General features: G+C 37.0%; 2 protein-coding genes across 2 annotated transcripts in view; one reads left to right on the forward strand and one right to left on the reverse strand.

Annotated features, from left to right (window-relative positions):
* Positions 1-11,032, reverse strand: part of LOC128019450 (collagen alpha-1(IV) chain) — a 50,697-nt gene extending 39,665 nt beyond the window's left edge. The window contains exon 1 of the mRNA XM_052605437.1: positions 10,890-11,032. Coding sequence (XP_052461397.1) covers positions 10,890-10,958 — 69 coding nt within the window. The 5' untranslated portion in view covers positions 10,959-11,032. The remainder of the gene's footprint in view (positions 1-10,889) is intronic.
* A 166-nt stretch (positions 11,033-11,198) lies between these two features.
* LOC128019449 (collagen alpha-2(IV) chain) overlaps positions 11,199-20,547 on the forward strand; it is a 104,682-nt gene continuing 95,333 nt past the window's right edge. Inside the window, exons 1-3 of the mRNA XM_052605436.1 lie at positions 11,199-11,348; positions 11,826-11,919; positions 12,004-12,055. Coding sequence (XP_052461396.1) covers positions 11,879-11,919; positions 12,004-12,055 — 93 coding nt within the window. The 5' untranslated portion in view covers positions 11,199-11,348; positions 11,826-11,878. The remainder of the gene's footprint in view (positions 11,349-11,825; positions 11,920-12,003; positions 12,056-20,547) is intronic.

A 20,547-nucleotide genomic window follows, 5' to 3' on the forward strand; every position in this document is an offset into this window, starting at 1 on the left:
ACTACATTTCCCATTAGTCTCTGCATCACAATCACCCTGCCACACCTGCACATCATTCCTCAATCAATCTCCTTGCCACACCTGCACCTCATTTACACACACATATAAGCAGCACACTCACTGCGAAGTCTTGTTTAGCCAGTCTGACATTTCCGAGCGTTTTCCTTGTGTTTCCCTTCTGTACCTGACCTTGGATTGTTTTTACCGACTCTGATTCTCTGCTGCCTGCCCCCGACATCTGCTTGTTCCTGTTATCGATTCTGATTATCCCCACATACCTGACGCCGTTACTGATCATTGCCTATCTGACCATTCTCATTAAAAGTTCTCATCATTACAGAAGACTTCGCAGTGAGTGAGAGTGAGTGTGCTGCTTATATGTGTGTGTAAATGAGGTGCAGGTGTGGCAAGGAGATTGATTGAGGAATGATGTGCAGGTGTGGCAGGGTGATTGTGATGCAGAAACTAATGGGAAATGTAGTTAGGGTGTGGTGCAACAGATAAGAGGTGCTAGAGTCCGAGTGACATCTGGTGGTGAGTGTGGAATAGTCCTGATTGAAGTGCCCTCTACAAAAGTTCATGGGCACTCCATGTAATGATCGTGACAGTTAAATTAAAGGCCACTTAAGTGTACACTTTCTTAACACACTGAAGCAGTCTGCACTTTTAAACAATTCAGCAGCGGTGATTATTTTCAATCAGCTCTAAATGTTCTGATCAGTTTTATAAATCACAGAACAGAATGAAGTGGTTTAAATATCAAACTGAACAAATGCTTTAAGAAGTTAACTGTAACAGCCCATCGTTTTTAGACGAGACAGTGGCATGCAAGAAGAGTCTGTGGGCCATGAGAGGCGTTTGTTTGTTTCTCTTTTTCTACAGGTAAAGCAGTGAACTAAAGTTAAGAATACAATGACTCGTTATTGTAATGCCATTACTTTCTTTCAGATCATACGTAAGCTTACAATAACCTTAGATTGTTTTATAAACAGGAAATCTCTACACGTGATGTCCTGAACAGATCAGGAAGGACTGGGATGGAACAGCAGGTCAGTTGCTCTGCTCTATATTTAGGGCTGGATGTGCAACAAAGTGCATAAGTGCATCAAACAAAGTGCATCAGTTACATGACATTATTATATTAGTCAAAATAAATATTCAAGATATATTGGACTTTTGTGTGTGAAAAAGTAAACATTTTAAAAAGATGAATATGTCACGGGCTGTCCAGTAAAAAAGCAAGAAAATAATTTTAATAAATCCACTAGGATAACAGAACAAACAAATGGGCACAATTTAATAGCGGACAATGAACTGAGGAAAACACAGGGCTTAAATACACTGGAAATGTAATCAAGATGAAAACAGAACAGGTGCGGTGCCAATTAACAACGAAGGGAACAAACTAGGGAACTAATGCAGGGGAACAGAAATAGAGAGAAAACTAAACCAAAATTGAGCAAAACATAAACAAGACATGTTATAAGAAATAAATTGTTTTAAAGAAAAACATAAATAAATAAACAAACAAAATAAGTAGTAAATGCCTACATTCCATCATTACTGTGTATTAAGCCATTAAGTCTCTTAAAATATTAGATAATTTTAAATATTTATGACAAGCAAAAATAAGTAGTGAAATGTCATAAGGTGCATCTCCACAGAAATCATCATTATTTTTATGAATTTACATTTCCTTATAATATATATTGTATGGCTTGTTAAGTGGAGTGGAGATATTCATTTTCTAAGCAATTAAACCTACATTTTCACTTTATGGGAGATAAAAAATAAAATAAAAATATCCATCTGAAATGAACACTAGTGACAATAAAACACACATTTTCAAAAAATATCAATACAAGGGCAGATTCTCGATTAATAAAGATTTATTTTTGTGCAGTTTCTTGCACAACAGCATTTTATAGCCTCAAAATGCTTCTCCTATAATGTTTATTGTTTGCGTCAAATAACAAGCTCCATTGCACACAAACTTTCTAGCAATATGCACCAGGCATTTTATTTCCGAACTGTAATAAAACACTCCCCAATTCACATCCATCTGTTTCAGTTCAAACTGAATGCCTTTTTAACAGCACTGACTCAGCAACGTAATATCATTTTGGAGAAATGCAGCCACATGCTTTTCCAATAAGCCTGGGTTGGACTTGGAATGGACTATTTTGACTTTGGCCAGTAAGAAGAATTATCAACCACAACTCACATTTTGTAAAAATAGGGTTCATGAGAAAATTATGGCATTTTAGTGGAATGTTAATACTGTACGAACTTATATGAATGTTTTACAAGTTAATCCATCAACACTGTAAACAAACGTTCCATGCAGCAATACAATAGGTGGAGCGAGCAATTACAGCAATAAAGACCAGATTAAAAAGGGAAAGTAGACCCCCAGAGGAAATGACCTCTGTTTATCTGCCCTCATGTTTATTGTTTTGTACCATCCATGTTTATTTATTGCTATCAGTTCCTTGAATCATGCTGGAGTAGCGGGCACTGTGCTTTGTCAGCGGGGATTTTTGTGCAGATATAGTGAGATTATTGTCACAACAATTAAAATCTCTTCTGAAATACCACACACAGACACATGACAGTGTAAAAAATCATTGCGTAAAACCCAGGAAAAAAAGACATCCACAGGTCCATGCAGGTCCACCCATCATGCAGTATGGCTTCAATGCGAAAATGGGCATGATCTCGCCCCTACTGGTCCATTGAATAACAAAGGGATCAAACAGCATTTGAAACACTGCATTCAGAGCGCTAGACAGAGTAGCTGTCACTGACAATAGTTATCTGTTCTCCAAAAAATTGCACAGAAGCTTGTGGGGCCCACTTATAAATGCTCTCAGGATGAAAGGTGAGGTGAGGTTAGAGATTGTTCAGAAACTTCTGTGTCTCTCTGTTTCTTGGAATCACATGAATTTGGAATGATTGTAGTCATAAACTGTATTTTATTTGCCTTTGGTGGTTCTTTCTGCCTGCAGCCTGTTCATCTGACCTTTAACAGTGATGACAACATGACATTCTTCCTAATAAAGTTTGCTCTCTGCAAACACTCCTGACCAGAGCTGGCATGAATTTTGGGCAAACATGGTTCATGTGGTACTGTGAAAGGCCAAAATAGCATGCTTGCATCTAAATCATGATTCACCAACAACAATCTGTGCTAATGTACAGTATATACCTAGGGGAAAGTGCATGTTTTATGCTGTGGCAAACCTACTGTACAGAGATAAAGCTAGTGCAAACAGTCAACCTAGATATCCACCAATCATAGCTTACCCGACACTAGGTAACTGTAAACCTTTTTAATCACAGAAAATAGTGATTTTAATCATTTGTGTGGATGTTTTTGAAGTAAATATTACTGTCTACATATACAATGGTGTCTAAATCTCTGAGGCCCATAGTGAAATTGGAAAACATGCAGTTTCGTGTGAAATTCACTGCAGTTTCCAGCTGAAATGCACACATGTGGCAGTAAAGCACCAACATCTTATTACTTTTTACCACTGTGCTCATGTTCTTCACTGAGCCTGAGCTGGAAAATGCTTCTGGTTGGACTTTTTATATAATACACTTCTTTCTTTTACACACAATCTTTTTCTATGATTTATGACCTGAAGATGGTCCTGACCAGTCCAAACTTTTTACTCAATGTTTTGATATCCACAAAGACAGCTGCAAAAACAAACCACCCAGAACAACACAGACTGCTTCCAGTTCTGATGATTTGGATACATGGAGAGTAACGGAAAGGCCCAATCTTTCAAAAACAGAGGCCATCAGATCAGACAGAGGTAAGCTACACTTCTATTAGAGCACTTGAGACAAAATTAGAACTACCTGACAATTAAACTTTCAGGGCTCATTCATGACTTTCTCTTTTTTTTTATGGTGGAAATTGGTAGCTTTGGTAGTGCAACATTAAAGCTAATTAAACTTAATTATACATGTACACTGTAAAAAATAAGTGTAATTTTAACTGTAAAATTTTGTAAAAACGCTACGGAAAAAAACTGATAATAGGTTAACAGTAAGTTCCCGTACTATATACAGGGAAAAACTGTAAAAGATCTAACAAAGCATTTAATGTAAATTTACAGTAAAATTCTGTTAATTATACAGCTTTTAGAAGTAAAAAAAGAACAAATCAATGTATAATTTACAGTCTAAAACTGTAAACTGATATTCCCAGAATTCCCTGCGTGACACTCCACGTTTGAAAGTATTTTGTTTAAATAATCTTGTTTTTAAATAGTTCTTGTTATCAGTTATGTACATTTGAGCTTTATGTTACATCTTCTGTTGCTTAATGAAAGTTTTTTGCATTATTTAAGTATCACGTGTGTTACCATGATGGTGTTTTGTGTTTCCATAAATGTGCACCTTCTATATGTTAATATATACTTCTGCTTGTGGTGAAGCTACTTGTGATGAGCTTTGATACTTCATGTGGCTTTCTCTTATACAGTACCATCTTTATTATTATGGTGGTTGTCAGTATTTTCAAGGTACAAAACAGATTTAATTTTGTGTGTTGTTGAATTTACTGGTTTATATTCACATTTTCTTGTTTGTAAATTACAGCTTTATATTGTAAAATTAACAGTTTTTGACGTAAATGTGTTTACAGTTTTCTGTATTTTTACAAAATTATTCTGGCAACCACAGCTGCCAAAAAGTTTTTGTAAAAACAACAAGAAATTTTTTACAGTGTATGTTATATTTTGCTTTTACTGGTTGATTGATTGATTGATTGCACCTTCCCTTTTGTGTAGGTCTGGTCACATCTAATTGTGCCTTGACCATCAAGTGTATCTGGACAGTCAGTACTGGTGCCAATTTTTTATATAACAGATTAATAATAATGAATGATGACATGTTTTTAATACTATTAACACAGACATCCTCTCTGAGACATCCTCCGTTCCTCTTTGATTGACAGGGCGGACGGCTCCTTCATGTATTATTGGCCAGGAAGGCTGGCTGAGTCCCAGTTTCTGAGACCACTAACCCACATTCCTGCAGAGAGAGCCTGATATCTGGGACACCCTATGTGACTGTTCACGCTCGTCCCAGTATGAGGCAATCAATAGCAGTGTGAAACAGACAGGATTTACTACAGCGAAAGAAAACACATGCAGTTTTGAGGGCACACAGATTCAGTGAAAAATGTCAAAGCTCACAGGGTACACTCCAGTTGCCTGGTAGTGCCATGTGGAGCAGGCTTCACAGAGTATTTATCCATCTTGGGTGTGGCTCCTAGATAGTTGCGTGTGAGTATAAATCAATGCCATAGTTATAACCACTTCACACATTTTCTGGGAATTGAACCCATGACCTTTTCATTGCTTGTGATATACTTAACTATTTGAGCTAAAGAAGCACTGCTCTTGTCTTTTTCTCATCATGCTCTGGCAGCAAATTTAATAAGTATTAAGAAACTACAGATCTACTTCCATTAATCCATAGCAAGTCATCCCATATCTTTCTCTCTGTGTGGTATTAATGCACCACTGAGATAATCTTAGAAGTGAAGACTTGACGTAATGCCAAAACTTGCTGCACTCTGTGTCCAGCAAATCAATAGGTTAAGGGCAAAAGGACGGTGTTTCCCCAGACCACCCAGAAAATAATACCCTTACAGTCCATTACAAAACTGCATTTTACAAGTTGTGTGTGTGTGTGTGCGGTCAGATTGTTGAACTGCACTTTGAGGAGTATAACATTTCACTTTATACTTCACTGCCATAAAATCATGGTCAGTTGTAATAAAATGTACATTCATCAAACAGCACATTACTGAGATGATTTTATACTCAACTATTACGAAACAATGATGACCATAATAACAAACTGGTTTCACCTGATCACCTCTGTGGTTTCCCCATTTGCCTCTTACAATCTAGTTAAGCAGGATTCATGAAATGTAAGGGCAAGGCCTTCATCAGATGAAGATCTATCACTAAGGACTCAAGCCAAGTGGGGTCTGTGTCCAAGGCCCTGTGAACTTAAGCAATGGCCTTCTGAAAGTTTCAGAGTTCTTTAGCTGCTTCTTAAATCAAAGGGTAACAATATTTGAAAGGATGCATATAATATTAGAATCAATTAGTGTGAATTGTGTTTGTTATTTGAGGGCCATTTCAAAATTCTCAGTCAACTGAGAAATTTTAAGAGTTTTTCATTCATGAATGCCAAGCACCAAGCAGCATAATTGGAAAAGTTTCATAAAGGTAATGGAAATTATTCCCACAAGAGTTCTGACAACTTTTGACCAAAGAAATTCCATTATTTTACTATTTCTATTAATGGACACAATATCTATTTTTTTTAGCAATTTCTGGAGCAACCATAGTTATAATTTGCAATATATATATACATACATTTTTATTTGAGATTTTAATTTACATTTATGCATTTAGACACTTTTATCCAAAGCAACTTACAGTGCATTCAGGCTTTGCATTTGCATGTATGTGTGTTACCTGTGAAATGAATCCACAATGTATCACAATGCTCTACCACAGAGTCACGAGTGGGGAGGCCAGACTTACATGACTTGTCCAGGCCTGTAAATTACATGTAAAAAAATCCATGACTTGGAAGCCTTGAATTTAGGCAATTCTACAATCCCTACAAACTTTTTGTTGACAGTCCAACCAACAGTTTGTAGAGAATTACATGCATATAAAATACTGAGTACCCTATTAAAAAGTGTTTATTGGGGCAGCTTGGCTGGCAAAGCAAGCACATGTAAGTGCTTCATGAGACTATAGGTTATTTTCTACAGAGATGAAAGCAAAAAAAAAAAAAAACTCAGAAATATTGAGGGTAAGGGTAAAAGAACAGGGATTCAGCAAGATAAACAGTTGCAACTGTTGCTTCCTCTGCACAGGCATTCCATCCACCCTCTCTCGGGAGATGCTGGAACAGTCTAATCTGGCGTAGGCGGGGCAGTGTGTAAGCCTAGTGAGGTCCGACATGTTTTTCCCTCCAATTGGACCTTTTCCATCCTCCTTCTCCCCACTCACTCTCTCTCTCACACCCATCACTACATGTGCAGTTTCCAAAAATAAGACAACCCACACACATGAAACTTTCATGGGCTTGGCAGTCTTGAGAGATATACACAACACGAGTCACTTGAGGAATTTCTTTCATCAGAGGGTGTGATAACACTGATTAAAGTACACAAATGGTTGTGTATTCACTTTATAAACTACATAAGGATGATGTGTGTGAATTTAAATACAGCAAAAATTGAGTTAAATTATTCTTAAGACCTGGATATACTTCATTTTCTGCCCTTTCTAGCACACAGTTGAGCATGTAAGCCTTTCAGAGTACAGTTCACTGACTGTGAGCATGGATGTACGCATCCAACACGTGCACTTTTTAGTGGACCTTTGTTTTTTGAGTTCTACATGGACACATAATTAGGCTACATGCAGATGGTGTGCATGGAACTCAGCACACTGTGCTGCTGATGAAAATTACAGTATGTCATACAGTATGGACTATCCATGAGCCAGACCATAACACGAAGTGTCAATCTAATGTGCATAATCGGATCAAATTCCAAAACAATGTCACTGATCAAGAGCAATGCAACGAAATGTAAATAGGACATCTGAGTTGTTATTGGTGCACACTGTGGTTTTGGCCTTGGGGTGTGATTTTGGTTGTGGATAACTTAGGTTTACTGATTTCACCTTAATTTATGTACTTTGCCTGTTTCTGCACTGCATTCAAGTGGATAATCTATTCTGTGCTACCATCCTAATGAAGTGAATCAATTAAAGGAAGTGTGCTAGGGCCAATAATCTGATATGAACTTTATGAGAGTCAAAATTGAAAACAAGCTTTGAAAGACATTTTCAACGGAAACTTATCACTAATCACCAGGAATCACTGCCCTTCCCTTAATGTACAAATATAGACGAAGAAGAAGGTTTTCTGAATGAATAAACTGGGGATGTAGGCTATTTCTGTGCCACTGATATAGACAGACGTACATAGATATTATAAACAAATATTTGTTTGTTAGGGATATCATTCATCCTTCTATTTGCAAGAAACTGTCGAAAGAGTGACATTCCGATTTTTGGTCATCATGAACTAATTTTTGACAAATATTTAGAGATCTCTCAAGAGAGAAAACAAACACACGATTTATGCTGGGCCACACACACTATACAACTGATGCTGCAAAGATTTAGAGAGGATTTGGAAAGGATTCTTTTCAGTCCATTTCACCTAACAGTCTATGCCAATTTACTGCATTCTTTTCTTTCCTTTACAGGATTATCATGACCTTTCCAGTCGTTTGTAATTATAAAGGTTTACAGACAGACAGACAGACAGACATACAGACAGACAGACAGACAGATAGATAGATAGATAGATAGATAGATAGATAGATAGATAGATAGATAGATAGATAGATAGATCGCGAAGAAGTGCTGAGAGAACATAAAGTCTGTTTTTATTCATGCCGGAGAACAATCTGGAGTATATACACTCACCTAAAGGATTATTAGGAACACCATACTAATACTGTGTTTGACCTCCTTTCGCCTTCAGAACTGCCTTAATTCTGCCATTGATTCAACAAGGTGCTGAAAGCATTCTTTAGAAATGTTGGCCCATATTGATAGGATAGCATCTTGCAGTTGATGGAGATTTGTGGGATGCACATCCAGGGCACGAAGCTCCCGTTCCACCACATCCCAAAGATGCTCTATTGGGCTGAGATCTGGTGGCCATTATAGTACAGTGAACAGTGAACTCATCGTCATGTTCAAGAAACCAATTTGAAATGATTCAAGCGTTGTGACATGGTGCATTATCCTGCTGGAAGTAGCCATCGGAGGATGGGTATATGGTGGTCATAAAGGGATGGGCATGGTCAGAAACAATGCTCAGGTAGGCTGTGGAATTTAAACGAAACCAAATTGGCACTAAGGGGCCTAAAGTGTGCCAAGAAAACACCCCCACAACATTATACCCCCACCATCAGTCTGCACAGTGGTAACAAGGCATGATGGATCCATGTTCTCCTTCGGTTTACACCAAATTCTGACTCTACCATCTGAATGTCTCAACAGAAATCGAGACTCATCAGACCAGGCAACATTTTTCCAGTCTTCAACGGTCCAACTTTGGTGAGCTCTTGCAATTTCAAAATCTTGCAATCTCCCAGTAACTGAGCAGATTGTGAAATACTCAGACCGGCCCGTCTGGCACCAACAACCATGCCACTCTCAAAATTGCTTTAATCACCTTTTTTCCCATTCTGACATTCAGTTTGGAGTTCAGGAGATTGTCTTGACCAGGACCTCAACCCCAAATGCATTGAAGCAACTGCCATGTGATTGGTTGACTAGATAATTGCATTAATGAGAAATTGAACAGGTGTTCCTAAGAATCCTTTAGGTGAGTGTAGATTATTCAGCATACTGTAGCTATGTGACACACCAGTCTAAATCAAACTAGTTTAGATTGCTTGTAGTAATGTGTTAATCTATCAACAAATTCTACTGGAATATGATAGAATATGATAGTCATGCAAATATCTGCATTATCAATGGTAGCTGATTCATCCAGCAGATGTGCCATGCATTCAGAAATTCCACATCATCACCAGATGTAACGGATTTGTGAATTCATTATCTTCACAATAAATAATCCTATAGGATAGGTCTTATCGCCCACACCTGTCACTTCCCGAATCCTCAATCTGATCGTGCTTCACGCTGGAGCCCCATCCACAGGCACTCCCCCAATAAAAGCACATGTCCGGTATAGCTCTTTCTGATGAATGCATTTATATCCTAATGCAACTATATGCAGGACAAAATTTTGGCTTGGCTAAAAATGGATCTCATTCATACGTTATACTGATTTCTTAGATGAGTGGTAAAATGCCTTTAACAAATAGAACACAAGGTCCAGATGGTTAAAAATAAGTTTACAAATTTGTGTTAAGTGTAGCAGTGTGCACACAAGCATATAACACTATGAAAGAAGGAGCCATGTTTGTCTGCTGTTAACCATGGTCTAGCCAAAGAAAAAGTCAGATTCAGACAAACATGATCAAATGCAGGTGTTACTGGTGTAACAGTAATGTCTTATTGAATATATTTGTCATTCTATTGTGGTCTACTGCACAATGCATTTTTCTTTTCTTTTTTTCTGAAACATTTCTGGAACCCTATTTTGTTTTATTTTATAATTTTTTCCCAGTCTCCGGTTTTATTTGTTTTGGCAATATTTTATCTTAAACAATCATTCCAATAAAGTATTTTGAAAGTGAACTGAGAGGGTGGGGTATGGCTAACAACTCTCAGGCGAAACCAAGAGGAGTGGCAAATATAAACTGTTGAGAAACGCCACAGAACAAATTTACTTCATGACAACACATCAAGATACTTCGGCATTATAAGTAAGATCGAATCTGTGTCAAACTGCTGAACTAATAAAACTACCAAACCACAAAAGTGCATGAATCTACTAAACTGTCAAAACAACTGCCGTGCTATAAATAGTTTTAATATAGGCAACATGTCTTTGACAATTATGTAGAGACCAATGTTCATCATTGTAGTTACAGCGTAGGTCGTAGGCTATTCAAATCTTTAGGGTTTCTTCCGTAAATTGCATTTTGGTTTGCTGTTTGCCATTTCGAATCGTTAGACACAAAAGTTATATCACAGCCTTTAACTTAGTCAATGGTCTCACGTGAAATCTAAAGTGGAAGCTGAGCGTAAGACGCGTATAACGGAACTCCTCATGTCCAAACCGACGACATTCCTAATAAAACGCATAAAACTTAACATTTCTTAGTTTTTAGATGGACTTACCTTAGCAGTACCCTTGTCTATGCTCAAAGAGACCGTGAGAAGAAAAACAGTGACGCGTGGAAGCCGCATCTTCACAGCTATGAATAATGTCCAAACGGACGCGCTGCTGACGGATTCTTCTCCGTTCCGAGCAATTATTAATTGCCTCTCTTTCCCCCGAGCTTGAACTATACGTTTGTCTGCATCTTTGCTCAAGACGTTATGTGACTATTCTGGGAAGTAATGTCTTGTAGAAGAGCCACCACACCCCCTGTCAGGACAACAACCACCCATCAACACGCACCGAGACAACCCTGTTTAGAGCGTTTCAGCATTGTTAGGGGAAGTTTAAGTCTTGGAGATAAGTAATTATCTTAAAACAGCTTTGGCACGGTGGATTTTAGGTTAGACAACCAACTTTCCCAAAGCGCGAGACGCATCGGGGTTGCGCGCTTGAGACTGGAGCGTGCGCTATGTGAGGTAAACTTCTGCCGTTACTTCACTTTCAATAATGGACAGTAGTTGGCTTAAGAATAAAAATATGAAGTTTAAATGTGTACTTTTTAACTTAACACTTTTAAATAATAACAAAACAGACTGTCTGACACATTGAATGGTACCAAATGGTAGCTGTGTTTTGGAACATGTTAGCTATAAGAAACGACTAGCAACTATAGAGTGATAGCCTTGAGCTAGTATGATCGTTGCTGGTCCATAAATGTCTTTAAGCTAATGACATGTTTGACCTGATAGAGATCAGTTAGCATGTTCCAAAACACAGCCTTACGCATATTAAAAAGGAACATGAGATCTACAAAGATACCAGGACATAAAATTTAAATATGAACTAATTATCTACTGCTTTAAATATGAACAAGGATTATGCTGCTGTTCAGATAGGCTTAGAACAGTGAGAATTAACTTGTAACTTTCAGATCATAAATCTGCAACTTTCAGATCAGATTCCGGAATTCGGCAGAAGGAGAGATTTCATCTGTTTTCTGGCTCACATGGAGGGTGAGAACCATCTACAGCACTGGAACACATTCAGGTAAAATCTGTTTTTTTTTTTCTTGGTGTTGTAGAATTATGTGTTTCCCTTGTATTTTAAGTCACTCATTTTTTCATATTGCAGGTGTTTTCTGTTGTGCTTTGCAGTCATTATACTTACAACTGAGGTCAATGCAGTAAGTGTGCTTTTAATTTTACTATATTAAGTGGACAAAATTAAGTACAGATTGTGTTGTCAGATTTGTGCATCATTTATGGTCCTACACGCTCAACGAAACCTTAAGATTAGTGGGAGTGTCCTTGTTTGTATTACAAGTTCCTCCTATGCAATTCACAAATGTTTGCCATTTACAGATCTTTTCAGTGTGCATGTTCCTTTCATTCAAAGCTTGTTTGATTTTAAAGCCACATTTAATTTTGCCGATGGTTGTTGGTGGTAATATAATCAACTGGTTTCTAGAATCTCAATGTTAATGTTAAAAAAATAATTTCTAAGAAGGTTGTTAAAATAATACAGTGACAGATCTTTTCTTCTGTGTTGTGATGCATATCCGAGTATATAATGGATTGTTGAAAAATAAAACCTGTAGGATAGGAATTAGTTTTATGCATCGGTTATTAATTGGATGTCGAGATGTGGGTGTTGCACTCAAAAATGGAGAAAGATGAATGCAAGCTTTAAAGGAATAGTTCACCCAATTTTTTTTTTTTTTTAATTGACTCACCCTCAGGCCATCCAAGATGTAGATAAATTTGTTTCTTCTTCAGATTTGGAGAAATGTAGCATAACATCACTTGCTCACCAGTGGATCCTCTGCAGTGAATGGGTGCCGTCAGAATGAGAGTACAAAAAGCTAATAAAAACATGACAATAATCCACACCACTCCAGTCCATCAATTAACATATTGTAAAGTAAAAAGCTGTGTGTTTGAAAAAAAAAACAAAAAAAAAACATTAAGACTTTTTTAACATCAATCTGTTGCACTGGCCTAGAATATGAGTCCTGTTCTATGATATTGCTTTTCCCTGTGAAAAAAAAATAATAATAATCTTGTCTGAATCAGGAATGAAATGTGCACAGATCAAGCACCATTAACTAGAAAAACAGTTTAAGACAATATATCTCGGTGCATTTTGATATGAGAGGACAACAGGGAATTTACTTTTTCACTTGAGGAAACATTATGGATTACGGACTCGTATTTTGGCCTGAAGTCACAGTTTAAAAGATAAAATGCTTCAACTAAGGATTTGTACCTTACAAACACAGCTCTTCACTACATAAGATGTTAATCGATGGACTGGACTCGTGTGGATTACTTTTGGTTTATTGTGATGTTTTATCAGCTGTTTGGACTCTCATTTGGACGGTATAGATTATAGGTTGTTCAATAGGTTATCATAATCACTGTTAATTATGTTTTGTACAGACTTATTGCTGTCTCTGGACAATATAGTAGTAGCTTTACCACTGGACAGCAGTCTCCACATGAGTTATGATGAGTATGTGAACTCTTCTTACAGTCTTGAGGATGATTTCAACATGAGAACGTCTTTCTTTTCCTGATCCACATGCTCATATGTGTTTCTGGCAACCAGCCATCACCAGCAGCAAACACAGCAAGTTCAAAAGAGCTGATAGTTTTCCAGCCGCCTGTACAAGCTCCTTCAGCTGTAACCTCATTCTATTAGCTGTAGATCTAGCTGTGGTATGCATCTTGGCACCTTGTTTTTTTAAAGAAGAGATTGCATACTACATAAGGTGATTTTATAATCTCATAATTCCAATGGCTCAGTTCACAAAACCATTATATAATAATTATATGGTGTTATTTTTTAGTCAAAAGTTATGAGCGTGTAAGACATGCTCACGAGCACATTGTTATTTCACACACACAAAAATGAACCTTCAGCGGGCATGATAAAAGTACTCGCGCACAAATTCAACAACCGAGAGGTGTACATGTAGCTGCGAGCGAGCGCCTGGCATACTCTCATAGGTTAACTCTGCTTGTGCAGTGGATTTCTGCTCGCTCAGCTGATTTCTGCTCCCTCGAGTCTACATGACTTTTCACAATTTGGGGGCGGAAACCAAGGAGGGTACTGACCCTCTCATGATTGGACACTTTCACACAGGGACATCCTTGTACCTTGATTGACAGCTCTCATTACAGGAAGCACGGAGTTGGGCTAAGTTACCACCGAAGAAGAGTGGGAATGAATTAGAAAGAGTTTTTTAATATATATAAAATGTCTCTGCATGCATAAAATGCTGTACAGATCATAGTTACATCAATTACCATTTATGAATATATTAGCGAATGAAGAAGCCTACGTTTTGTTAAGTAAGTTACCATTAACGCAAGCAAACCACTGCGCAAGCAAACCAGCACTCCGTGAGCAGAAGCCCGTTGCGCTCGCAGCTACATGTACACCTCTCGGTTGTTGAATTTGTGCGCGATTACTTTTATCATGCCAGCTGAAGGTTCATTTTTGCACGTGTGAAATAACAATGTGCTCGTGAGCATGTCTTACACGCTTATAACTTTTGACTAAAAAATAACGCCATATAATTCAGTCACTCCCAGACTCACAGTATTAGTTTGCTCTCAAGTTTCAGTCAGGTCCATTCCAAGGTTGTCTGCTGATGTTTATTTTGAACAGTAATAGCATCTGAAATGGCAGTTTGCACTAAAAGAGATTGTGATGCAGTCAGTGAAAGGTTTTCTTTCAGAAAAACTGTTTTCATAAGTTTTACATGGTTTTAACAACACAGCAAAGTGATACTACAGATGAAATGTCAAAAAGCCATATGAATAGAGAATGTAGTTACAAAGTTTTGGAAGAAAGTATAAAAGAACATAAAAGTAACAATTATTTTAAAAGATTCTTTTGCTAATTTAATTAGTCAACATTTATCTATTTAAGTGTTTATATGGTATTAAGTTGGTCATAATTTATCGATTTTTTCATTACTCAGAGGCCCTTTTGGTCTTTAGGTCAGCCATTCTAAAAAAATACAGAACGTGTTTCTGCTGGGAACTCTCTGTACAAGGTAGAAATATTTTACAACTAATTTAAACTAATTTCAGTGAAAAGAAGACGCCTCCTTGTCTAAAGCCTTATCAGATTGTCTGCCTCCCTGATCAAAACCTTGTGACAGCAGAAGGCTGAGGTTGTGCATTATACTGGTACAAGGAGTGTAATGATTTCAGGTTTCATGCAGGCCAAGCTATTTTTAGTCAGGCAATGATCCGGCCTGCAGGGTATGGTCATTGTAGGTGACCTCACTTGGGCAGCAAATAATATATGGTGCATGATGAAGAAAATTCAATTTCCTAAACCCAGTTTTGCACATTTTGGAAGTTTTCCAAATATTTGGATTCAGTCTAAATCTAACATGATCACACCCATAAACACATTGAGTCTCTGACTTTTTTTTTTTTTTTTTAATTGAGAGCTGGATATTATGATTTCCATGTGTAATGGAGGGCAGCTGGTGTGAGTTTTGTGTGGGTAAAACAGATGTATCTGCATTTATCTCAGTAATTATGCTGTTAGCCTGCCATACACATGATTAATGATTTAATTAAAGCTCTGACATAATTTATCAATGCTCAGATCTGTCATTTGAAAAGCATTTTGAGCTATTTTACAGCATTAGATACCCTTAAGTATGTTTTATAGTTATAACTTATTGTCTGTCATGGATATTAAGCACTTTATTTGACCCCTTTCTTACGGAAACATTTTAAGAATAGCATTTTGGGAAGGGATGGGAAAGTTTGATTGTCAGGAAGTTCAAAATATGGTCATTTGAATCATCTTTTGTTTGTTGATTGTGTGGAAAGATTTTATGATATTATGTTAATCCCTTGAGGTCAATTACTCTTGTTGTTTGACCTATGTTTGAATAGAAAAATAAGGAAAGTGAAATATTAACAGCACAAATAAAATGAATATAAAAGTGCCGCAAGGATATACTAGTTAATTTAGCAGGAGAGCTTTTAAAAAATAATTGCAGTAAAAAAAAAAAAACTGTATTTATGCACTGCATGTAATTCCGCAGTGTCTTCTGTTGGAAATTCCTTCGCCCATATAAGGGAAGAGGAAATGGATGTGTTCACAGCATGGTTTCTGAGGTTGTGCACATGAAGTAAAAGTGTGCACTTTATTCTGGTTTGAATGCGTGGACCAACACTGCGTAAAAGATGTCTGTTGGTCATAATGACAGGAAAAATGCTTCCAAAATGATCTGCTTGGTCAAAAAAGCAAAACAATCGGGGTAAAATCTATTGTGTTCTATTAGAGGGATCGAGGCAGGATGTAAAATTGTTCAGAGGGGAAGACCTATGCTGAGAAGCTCTCAGTCTGAGTGACACTGCAAGTAGCACAGTCTGTGACATTTTTGGGATGTGTTGGTTTTGTAGCAGATGTACATTCTTTAGATCTACATAGTGTATGCATCTGAGTGAGTATGAAGTTGGCCCACACTGAAAGGGTAGTTCCCAAAAAGAGCTGTAGTGGCTCCACCCATGTCCTGTGTCAAAAAGCAACCCTCTTGACCTTATACTGGTATGAAGTTTTTGTCTTGTGTGAACTTTTCCCAAAGCTGGGAAAGAGCAGCACGCACAAAACAGTAAAACACACTGTACATCTATATTAAATATCACAACTGAATAAAAAAATAAAAAAAACAGACATTTAATCTTCATTTTTTTTTGCAAATCATGAGGCTTTTAGGTGTTAAATTGCTAAACACCATGTTGGAAAACATTATATATATATAATGTTAATAAATAAAAGGCCTCTTAAGTATACTTAGAGTACACTTTCAGGTAGTTTTCACACATTCACTGCAAGTACACTTAAATACAAAACAATAAACATCAAATTAAGTTTACTTTAATAAATTGTTGTAATAAACATGCTTTTGTCCTGCTTTAAAGAAGTACACTTATTTTGATGTGTTTAATAACATACTACAACACATGTAAAGTACTTGATTCTAATTTTAAGTCTAGTGTTATTCAATATCACATCAAAGATAAAATATGTTGAAATTACAACAATGCCATCATTAGAAATACATGACATACAAGTGTGAATAGAAATGGCATTAAACTATATTTTAGTTTACCATAAATAGTTGTCAGTGCATTAGGAAGTACACTTTAACCCCTCAAAGACAATAGAAGTAATTTTGAAATTAGATATAAAAATGTACTTAAGTCCTACTCTACATAGGTAGTCAAAAACGTCTTACATAGGCAGTTAAAATAATAATAATAATAATAAAAACAAGTTTTCAGTTCAACTAACTGCATTTAATATGAATTTAAACTATAATACATTTTGATTTCATTTCAATTCTTCTTCACAAGGAAAAGTATGGAAACTTTTAATCTCTTTTCTGCCCTTGACATGTTGTCTTTCATGGATCACAAATGGTTAATTAAAATAACCAAAGTTAAGACATACAGCAGAGGTCAATTCTGAAATGTCCACAGGAATTTACTCTGCAATCTACATCACTTTCAAAAGTGCAGCTCTCTTAAGAATGTTAGGATTAGTTTTATTACCACTTCATCATTTCCGGCCTATTATCATCCCCGTTTATCAGAATTATGAATGTCTGGTGATCTCTGGTTGCAACATTTTGGCATTGCCTGGAAACAAGTGTGTTGAGGCACTACTGTTCTGAAGTGACTGGTGTGCTTTTACAACATTGAATGATTCATTCCCTCATTGAGCCTAAATATTTACATTCCCCAACTAGAGGTGTGAACCTACACTGGTCTCACGGTTCGGTTCGATTACGATTATCAAGTCATCGATTCAGTTTGATTCGATTATCTTGATGCATCACAATGCATTGATAATGCACTGCATCCTTATTTTTCAATTTTGCTTCACATGTATACAATTTTGTCAATAAATACAAGCAGTTAGATATGTAAACTGAACCTTTAATTTTACCTGAAACACGCTTCTTGAATGTATCAAACATCAAATAAAACTCAAGTCTGGGCACAGAGGCAACAGCAGCATTAGATTAAAACACACAAATGTAAGTACTAAAAGTGCATAATGCAGGGAGTGTACTTAAATACGTATATAGTGCAGTGTACTTTTTTGTAAAACATTTAAATATTGACAAATGTATAAACATGAAATTAAATTACAAATCAAAATAAACAAGAGGCCAAACCTACTTGAATATAATCAATATACAAAAACCTAAATCTGCACTTCAGCAGTGTTTCGGATTCTGTCCAAAAGCCTGGAGAGCGCGCCCACTTTAAGCGCGCGCGCTGGGATGCCAGATTCAGCGTATGCGCGAAGCATGTTACTAGGGGGATTTTTCCGAATTGAGCTGCAGCGATCATGTTCGAAGCATTATCTGTTACAAGCACTACATCCTTATGTGATAGCTGCCATTCATCCACGACATGAGACAGTAGCTCTGCCAGATGAGCACCCGTGTAAGACTCATAAACGGCTCTCGTTTGCAGCACATGAGACAAAATCTTCCAGTTATCGCTAATGTAATGTGCCGTTATTGTCACATACGACTCTGTCACGTCAGAAATGCGTCAGTAGCCTACATTATAACCGGTTATGGTCTATTACTGAACCGAAACCGAATCGTCCTCGTCTGCATCGCAATGCACCGTAGAAACTATTAATTTTGACACCCCTATCCCCAACATCCTCTTTGCTTGTAACTTTTCTGTGCATGTGTGCCCATCCAGAATGCATAAACATCCTTGTTTTAGTGCAATGCCGTGTGCATGTCACATGTCTGAGCAGAGAATATGGACCTTTGACAAACGAAATGTTCCTGCCTCAGTGACTCAGTGTTTCTACAGCACTTGCCTGTGGTAAAGTCTAGTTTCAAGTAAACACTATGGTACTTTGAAATGTAATAAAGTAGAGCTACTGAGGATAATGCAAAAAAAGCACTAAAGGCCATGTGTTACAGTGATTTTTCCACAAGTAAGGGGTATTGGTAGACTTTGTAAGATGCAGACGGTCTAAAAACGTGTTGGCTTATTTGTTCCATGTAATGGAACCAAATATACTTGTAACAGTTGTAGTACAGTAGCCCAATTTTACATTGTTTGAGGATGTTATACAACATAGCAATTTGGCACATTAGTTTAGCCCTATTACACAAGCAAGAATATTGGTAAACTGAATATAATATTCATATTCACTCAGGCAGCACACATTTTATATTTAATATTTAGCATTTACTAAATTAATTTTAGTATTCAGTTCACAATTTCTGCACTGATGTGTGTCTGTTAAGAGAACAGCAATTCTAAACAAATTATCAGTCAACATGAGGAGAGGAGAAGGACATGCATGAGGAGGACAATCGCTAGGAATTAGAGTTCTGAAGAACCAAAGCAAAAAATCACAAAGAGCTACTGTAAGACTGAACAACGAGGACATCAAAAGAAAGACATTAAGCAGAGAAATGCATGGGTCATGTTCCAGCGCAGCCCACATCTTCTTTCACACATTCTACAGTGAAGAAAAAATCTGGCATCCATAATCAGAGGGAGGAAAATGATAAACTGGCCCGATAAACTGTGGTTATATGTGCGATAAGACATAAGTGTCTTAACTGTAAGACCCCTTTTCTTGGCTAATTTGGAGCAGTAATGAGGGGATTTTTCAGTGCAAGTGGACACAATGGGTCAGGAAGTGCAGTCGACAACAGTCGCTTTCTTTCCAAGAAACTTCATTGTTTTTTGGAATACCTGTGTTGAACCCACACATGATGATCTCAGATAAACCATGCAGTAGGTTCACCTTAGAGCTATAAGTTAATGTTTTTGAAAAAAGAATGTCTTATGATCACCAAAGTTGCATTTATTTATTCCAAAATATCCAAAATTCGATATGATTGCCTATGACTGACTGTATTTGTCATCTGATTGCATTATCCGATCTGTACTGTGACGGTTCAGGACGAAAACATGTACTGTTACACCCCTAATATATTTACATATAAGTGTGTGTCTGTGTGTGTGTGTGTGTGAGCAATATCACAGGAGTGGACGTGCGATATGCTATATTGCAAGGCTACAAGTGTGATATTGCATTTATACAACAGTTCAGTGTGTGTAAATAAAAAAATAGTTATCTTTTGTGCAGAACTACTTTCTTGCACCATGGACTCAATTCAGTAAAAAAAGAAGAAAGAAAAAAGTGGCACTGTGATATATATCATTAAAGTTATGTGAAATATGACCAAATGCGACTTTGCCCTCAGCCTATTTTTTGATCTGGAACAAATAATAGATTAATGAGACCAAAGACTGTTAGATTTACCCAAAAGATCTGGCCGAGGCAAGGCTGTACTAGGCAGGTTCATGAGTGCTGAACGGCTGGCGACTCCCTGGCTTCAACAAAAACATTGAAGCTAATTTTCAAATAGATTGTATCTTTATAAACAAACTGCATATTTGAAGTGTAAAATACTCTTAAAACTACATAACTAACATCATTTTATAAAAATAACTTGGATTTGAGCATCCGCCATGACACTCACTGTGACAATGACATTCGGTTGGAGTTCTGCTGTAAAAGGCTCTCAGCCAATCAGATTCAAGGACCAGAAAGAACTTTTGCAATTGATTAATTGATTAATAA

Source organism: Carassius gibelio, chromosome A9 (genome assembly GCF_023724105.1).
Source record: "Carassius gibelio isolate Cgi1373 ecotype wild population from Czech Republic chromosome A9, carGib1.2-hapl.c, whole genome shotgun sequence".
Classification (NCBI taxonomy): Eukaryota; Metazoa; Chordata; class Actinopteri; order Cypriniformes; family Cyprinidae; genus Carassius; species Carassius gibelio.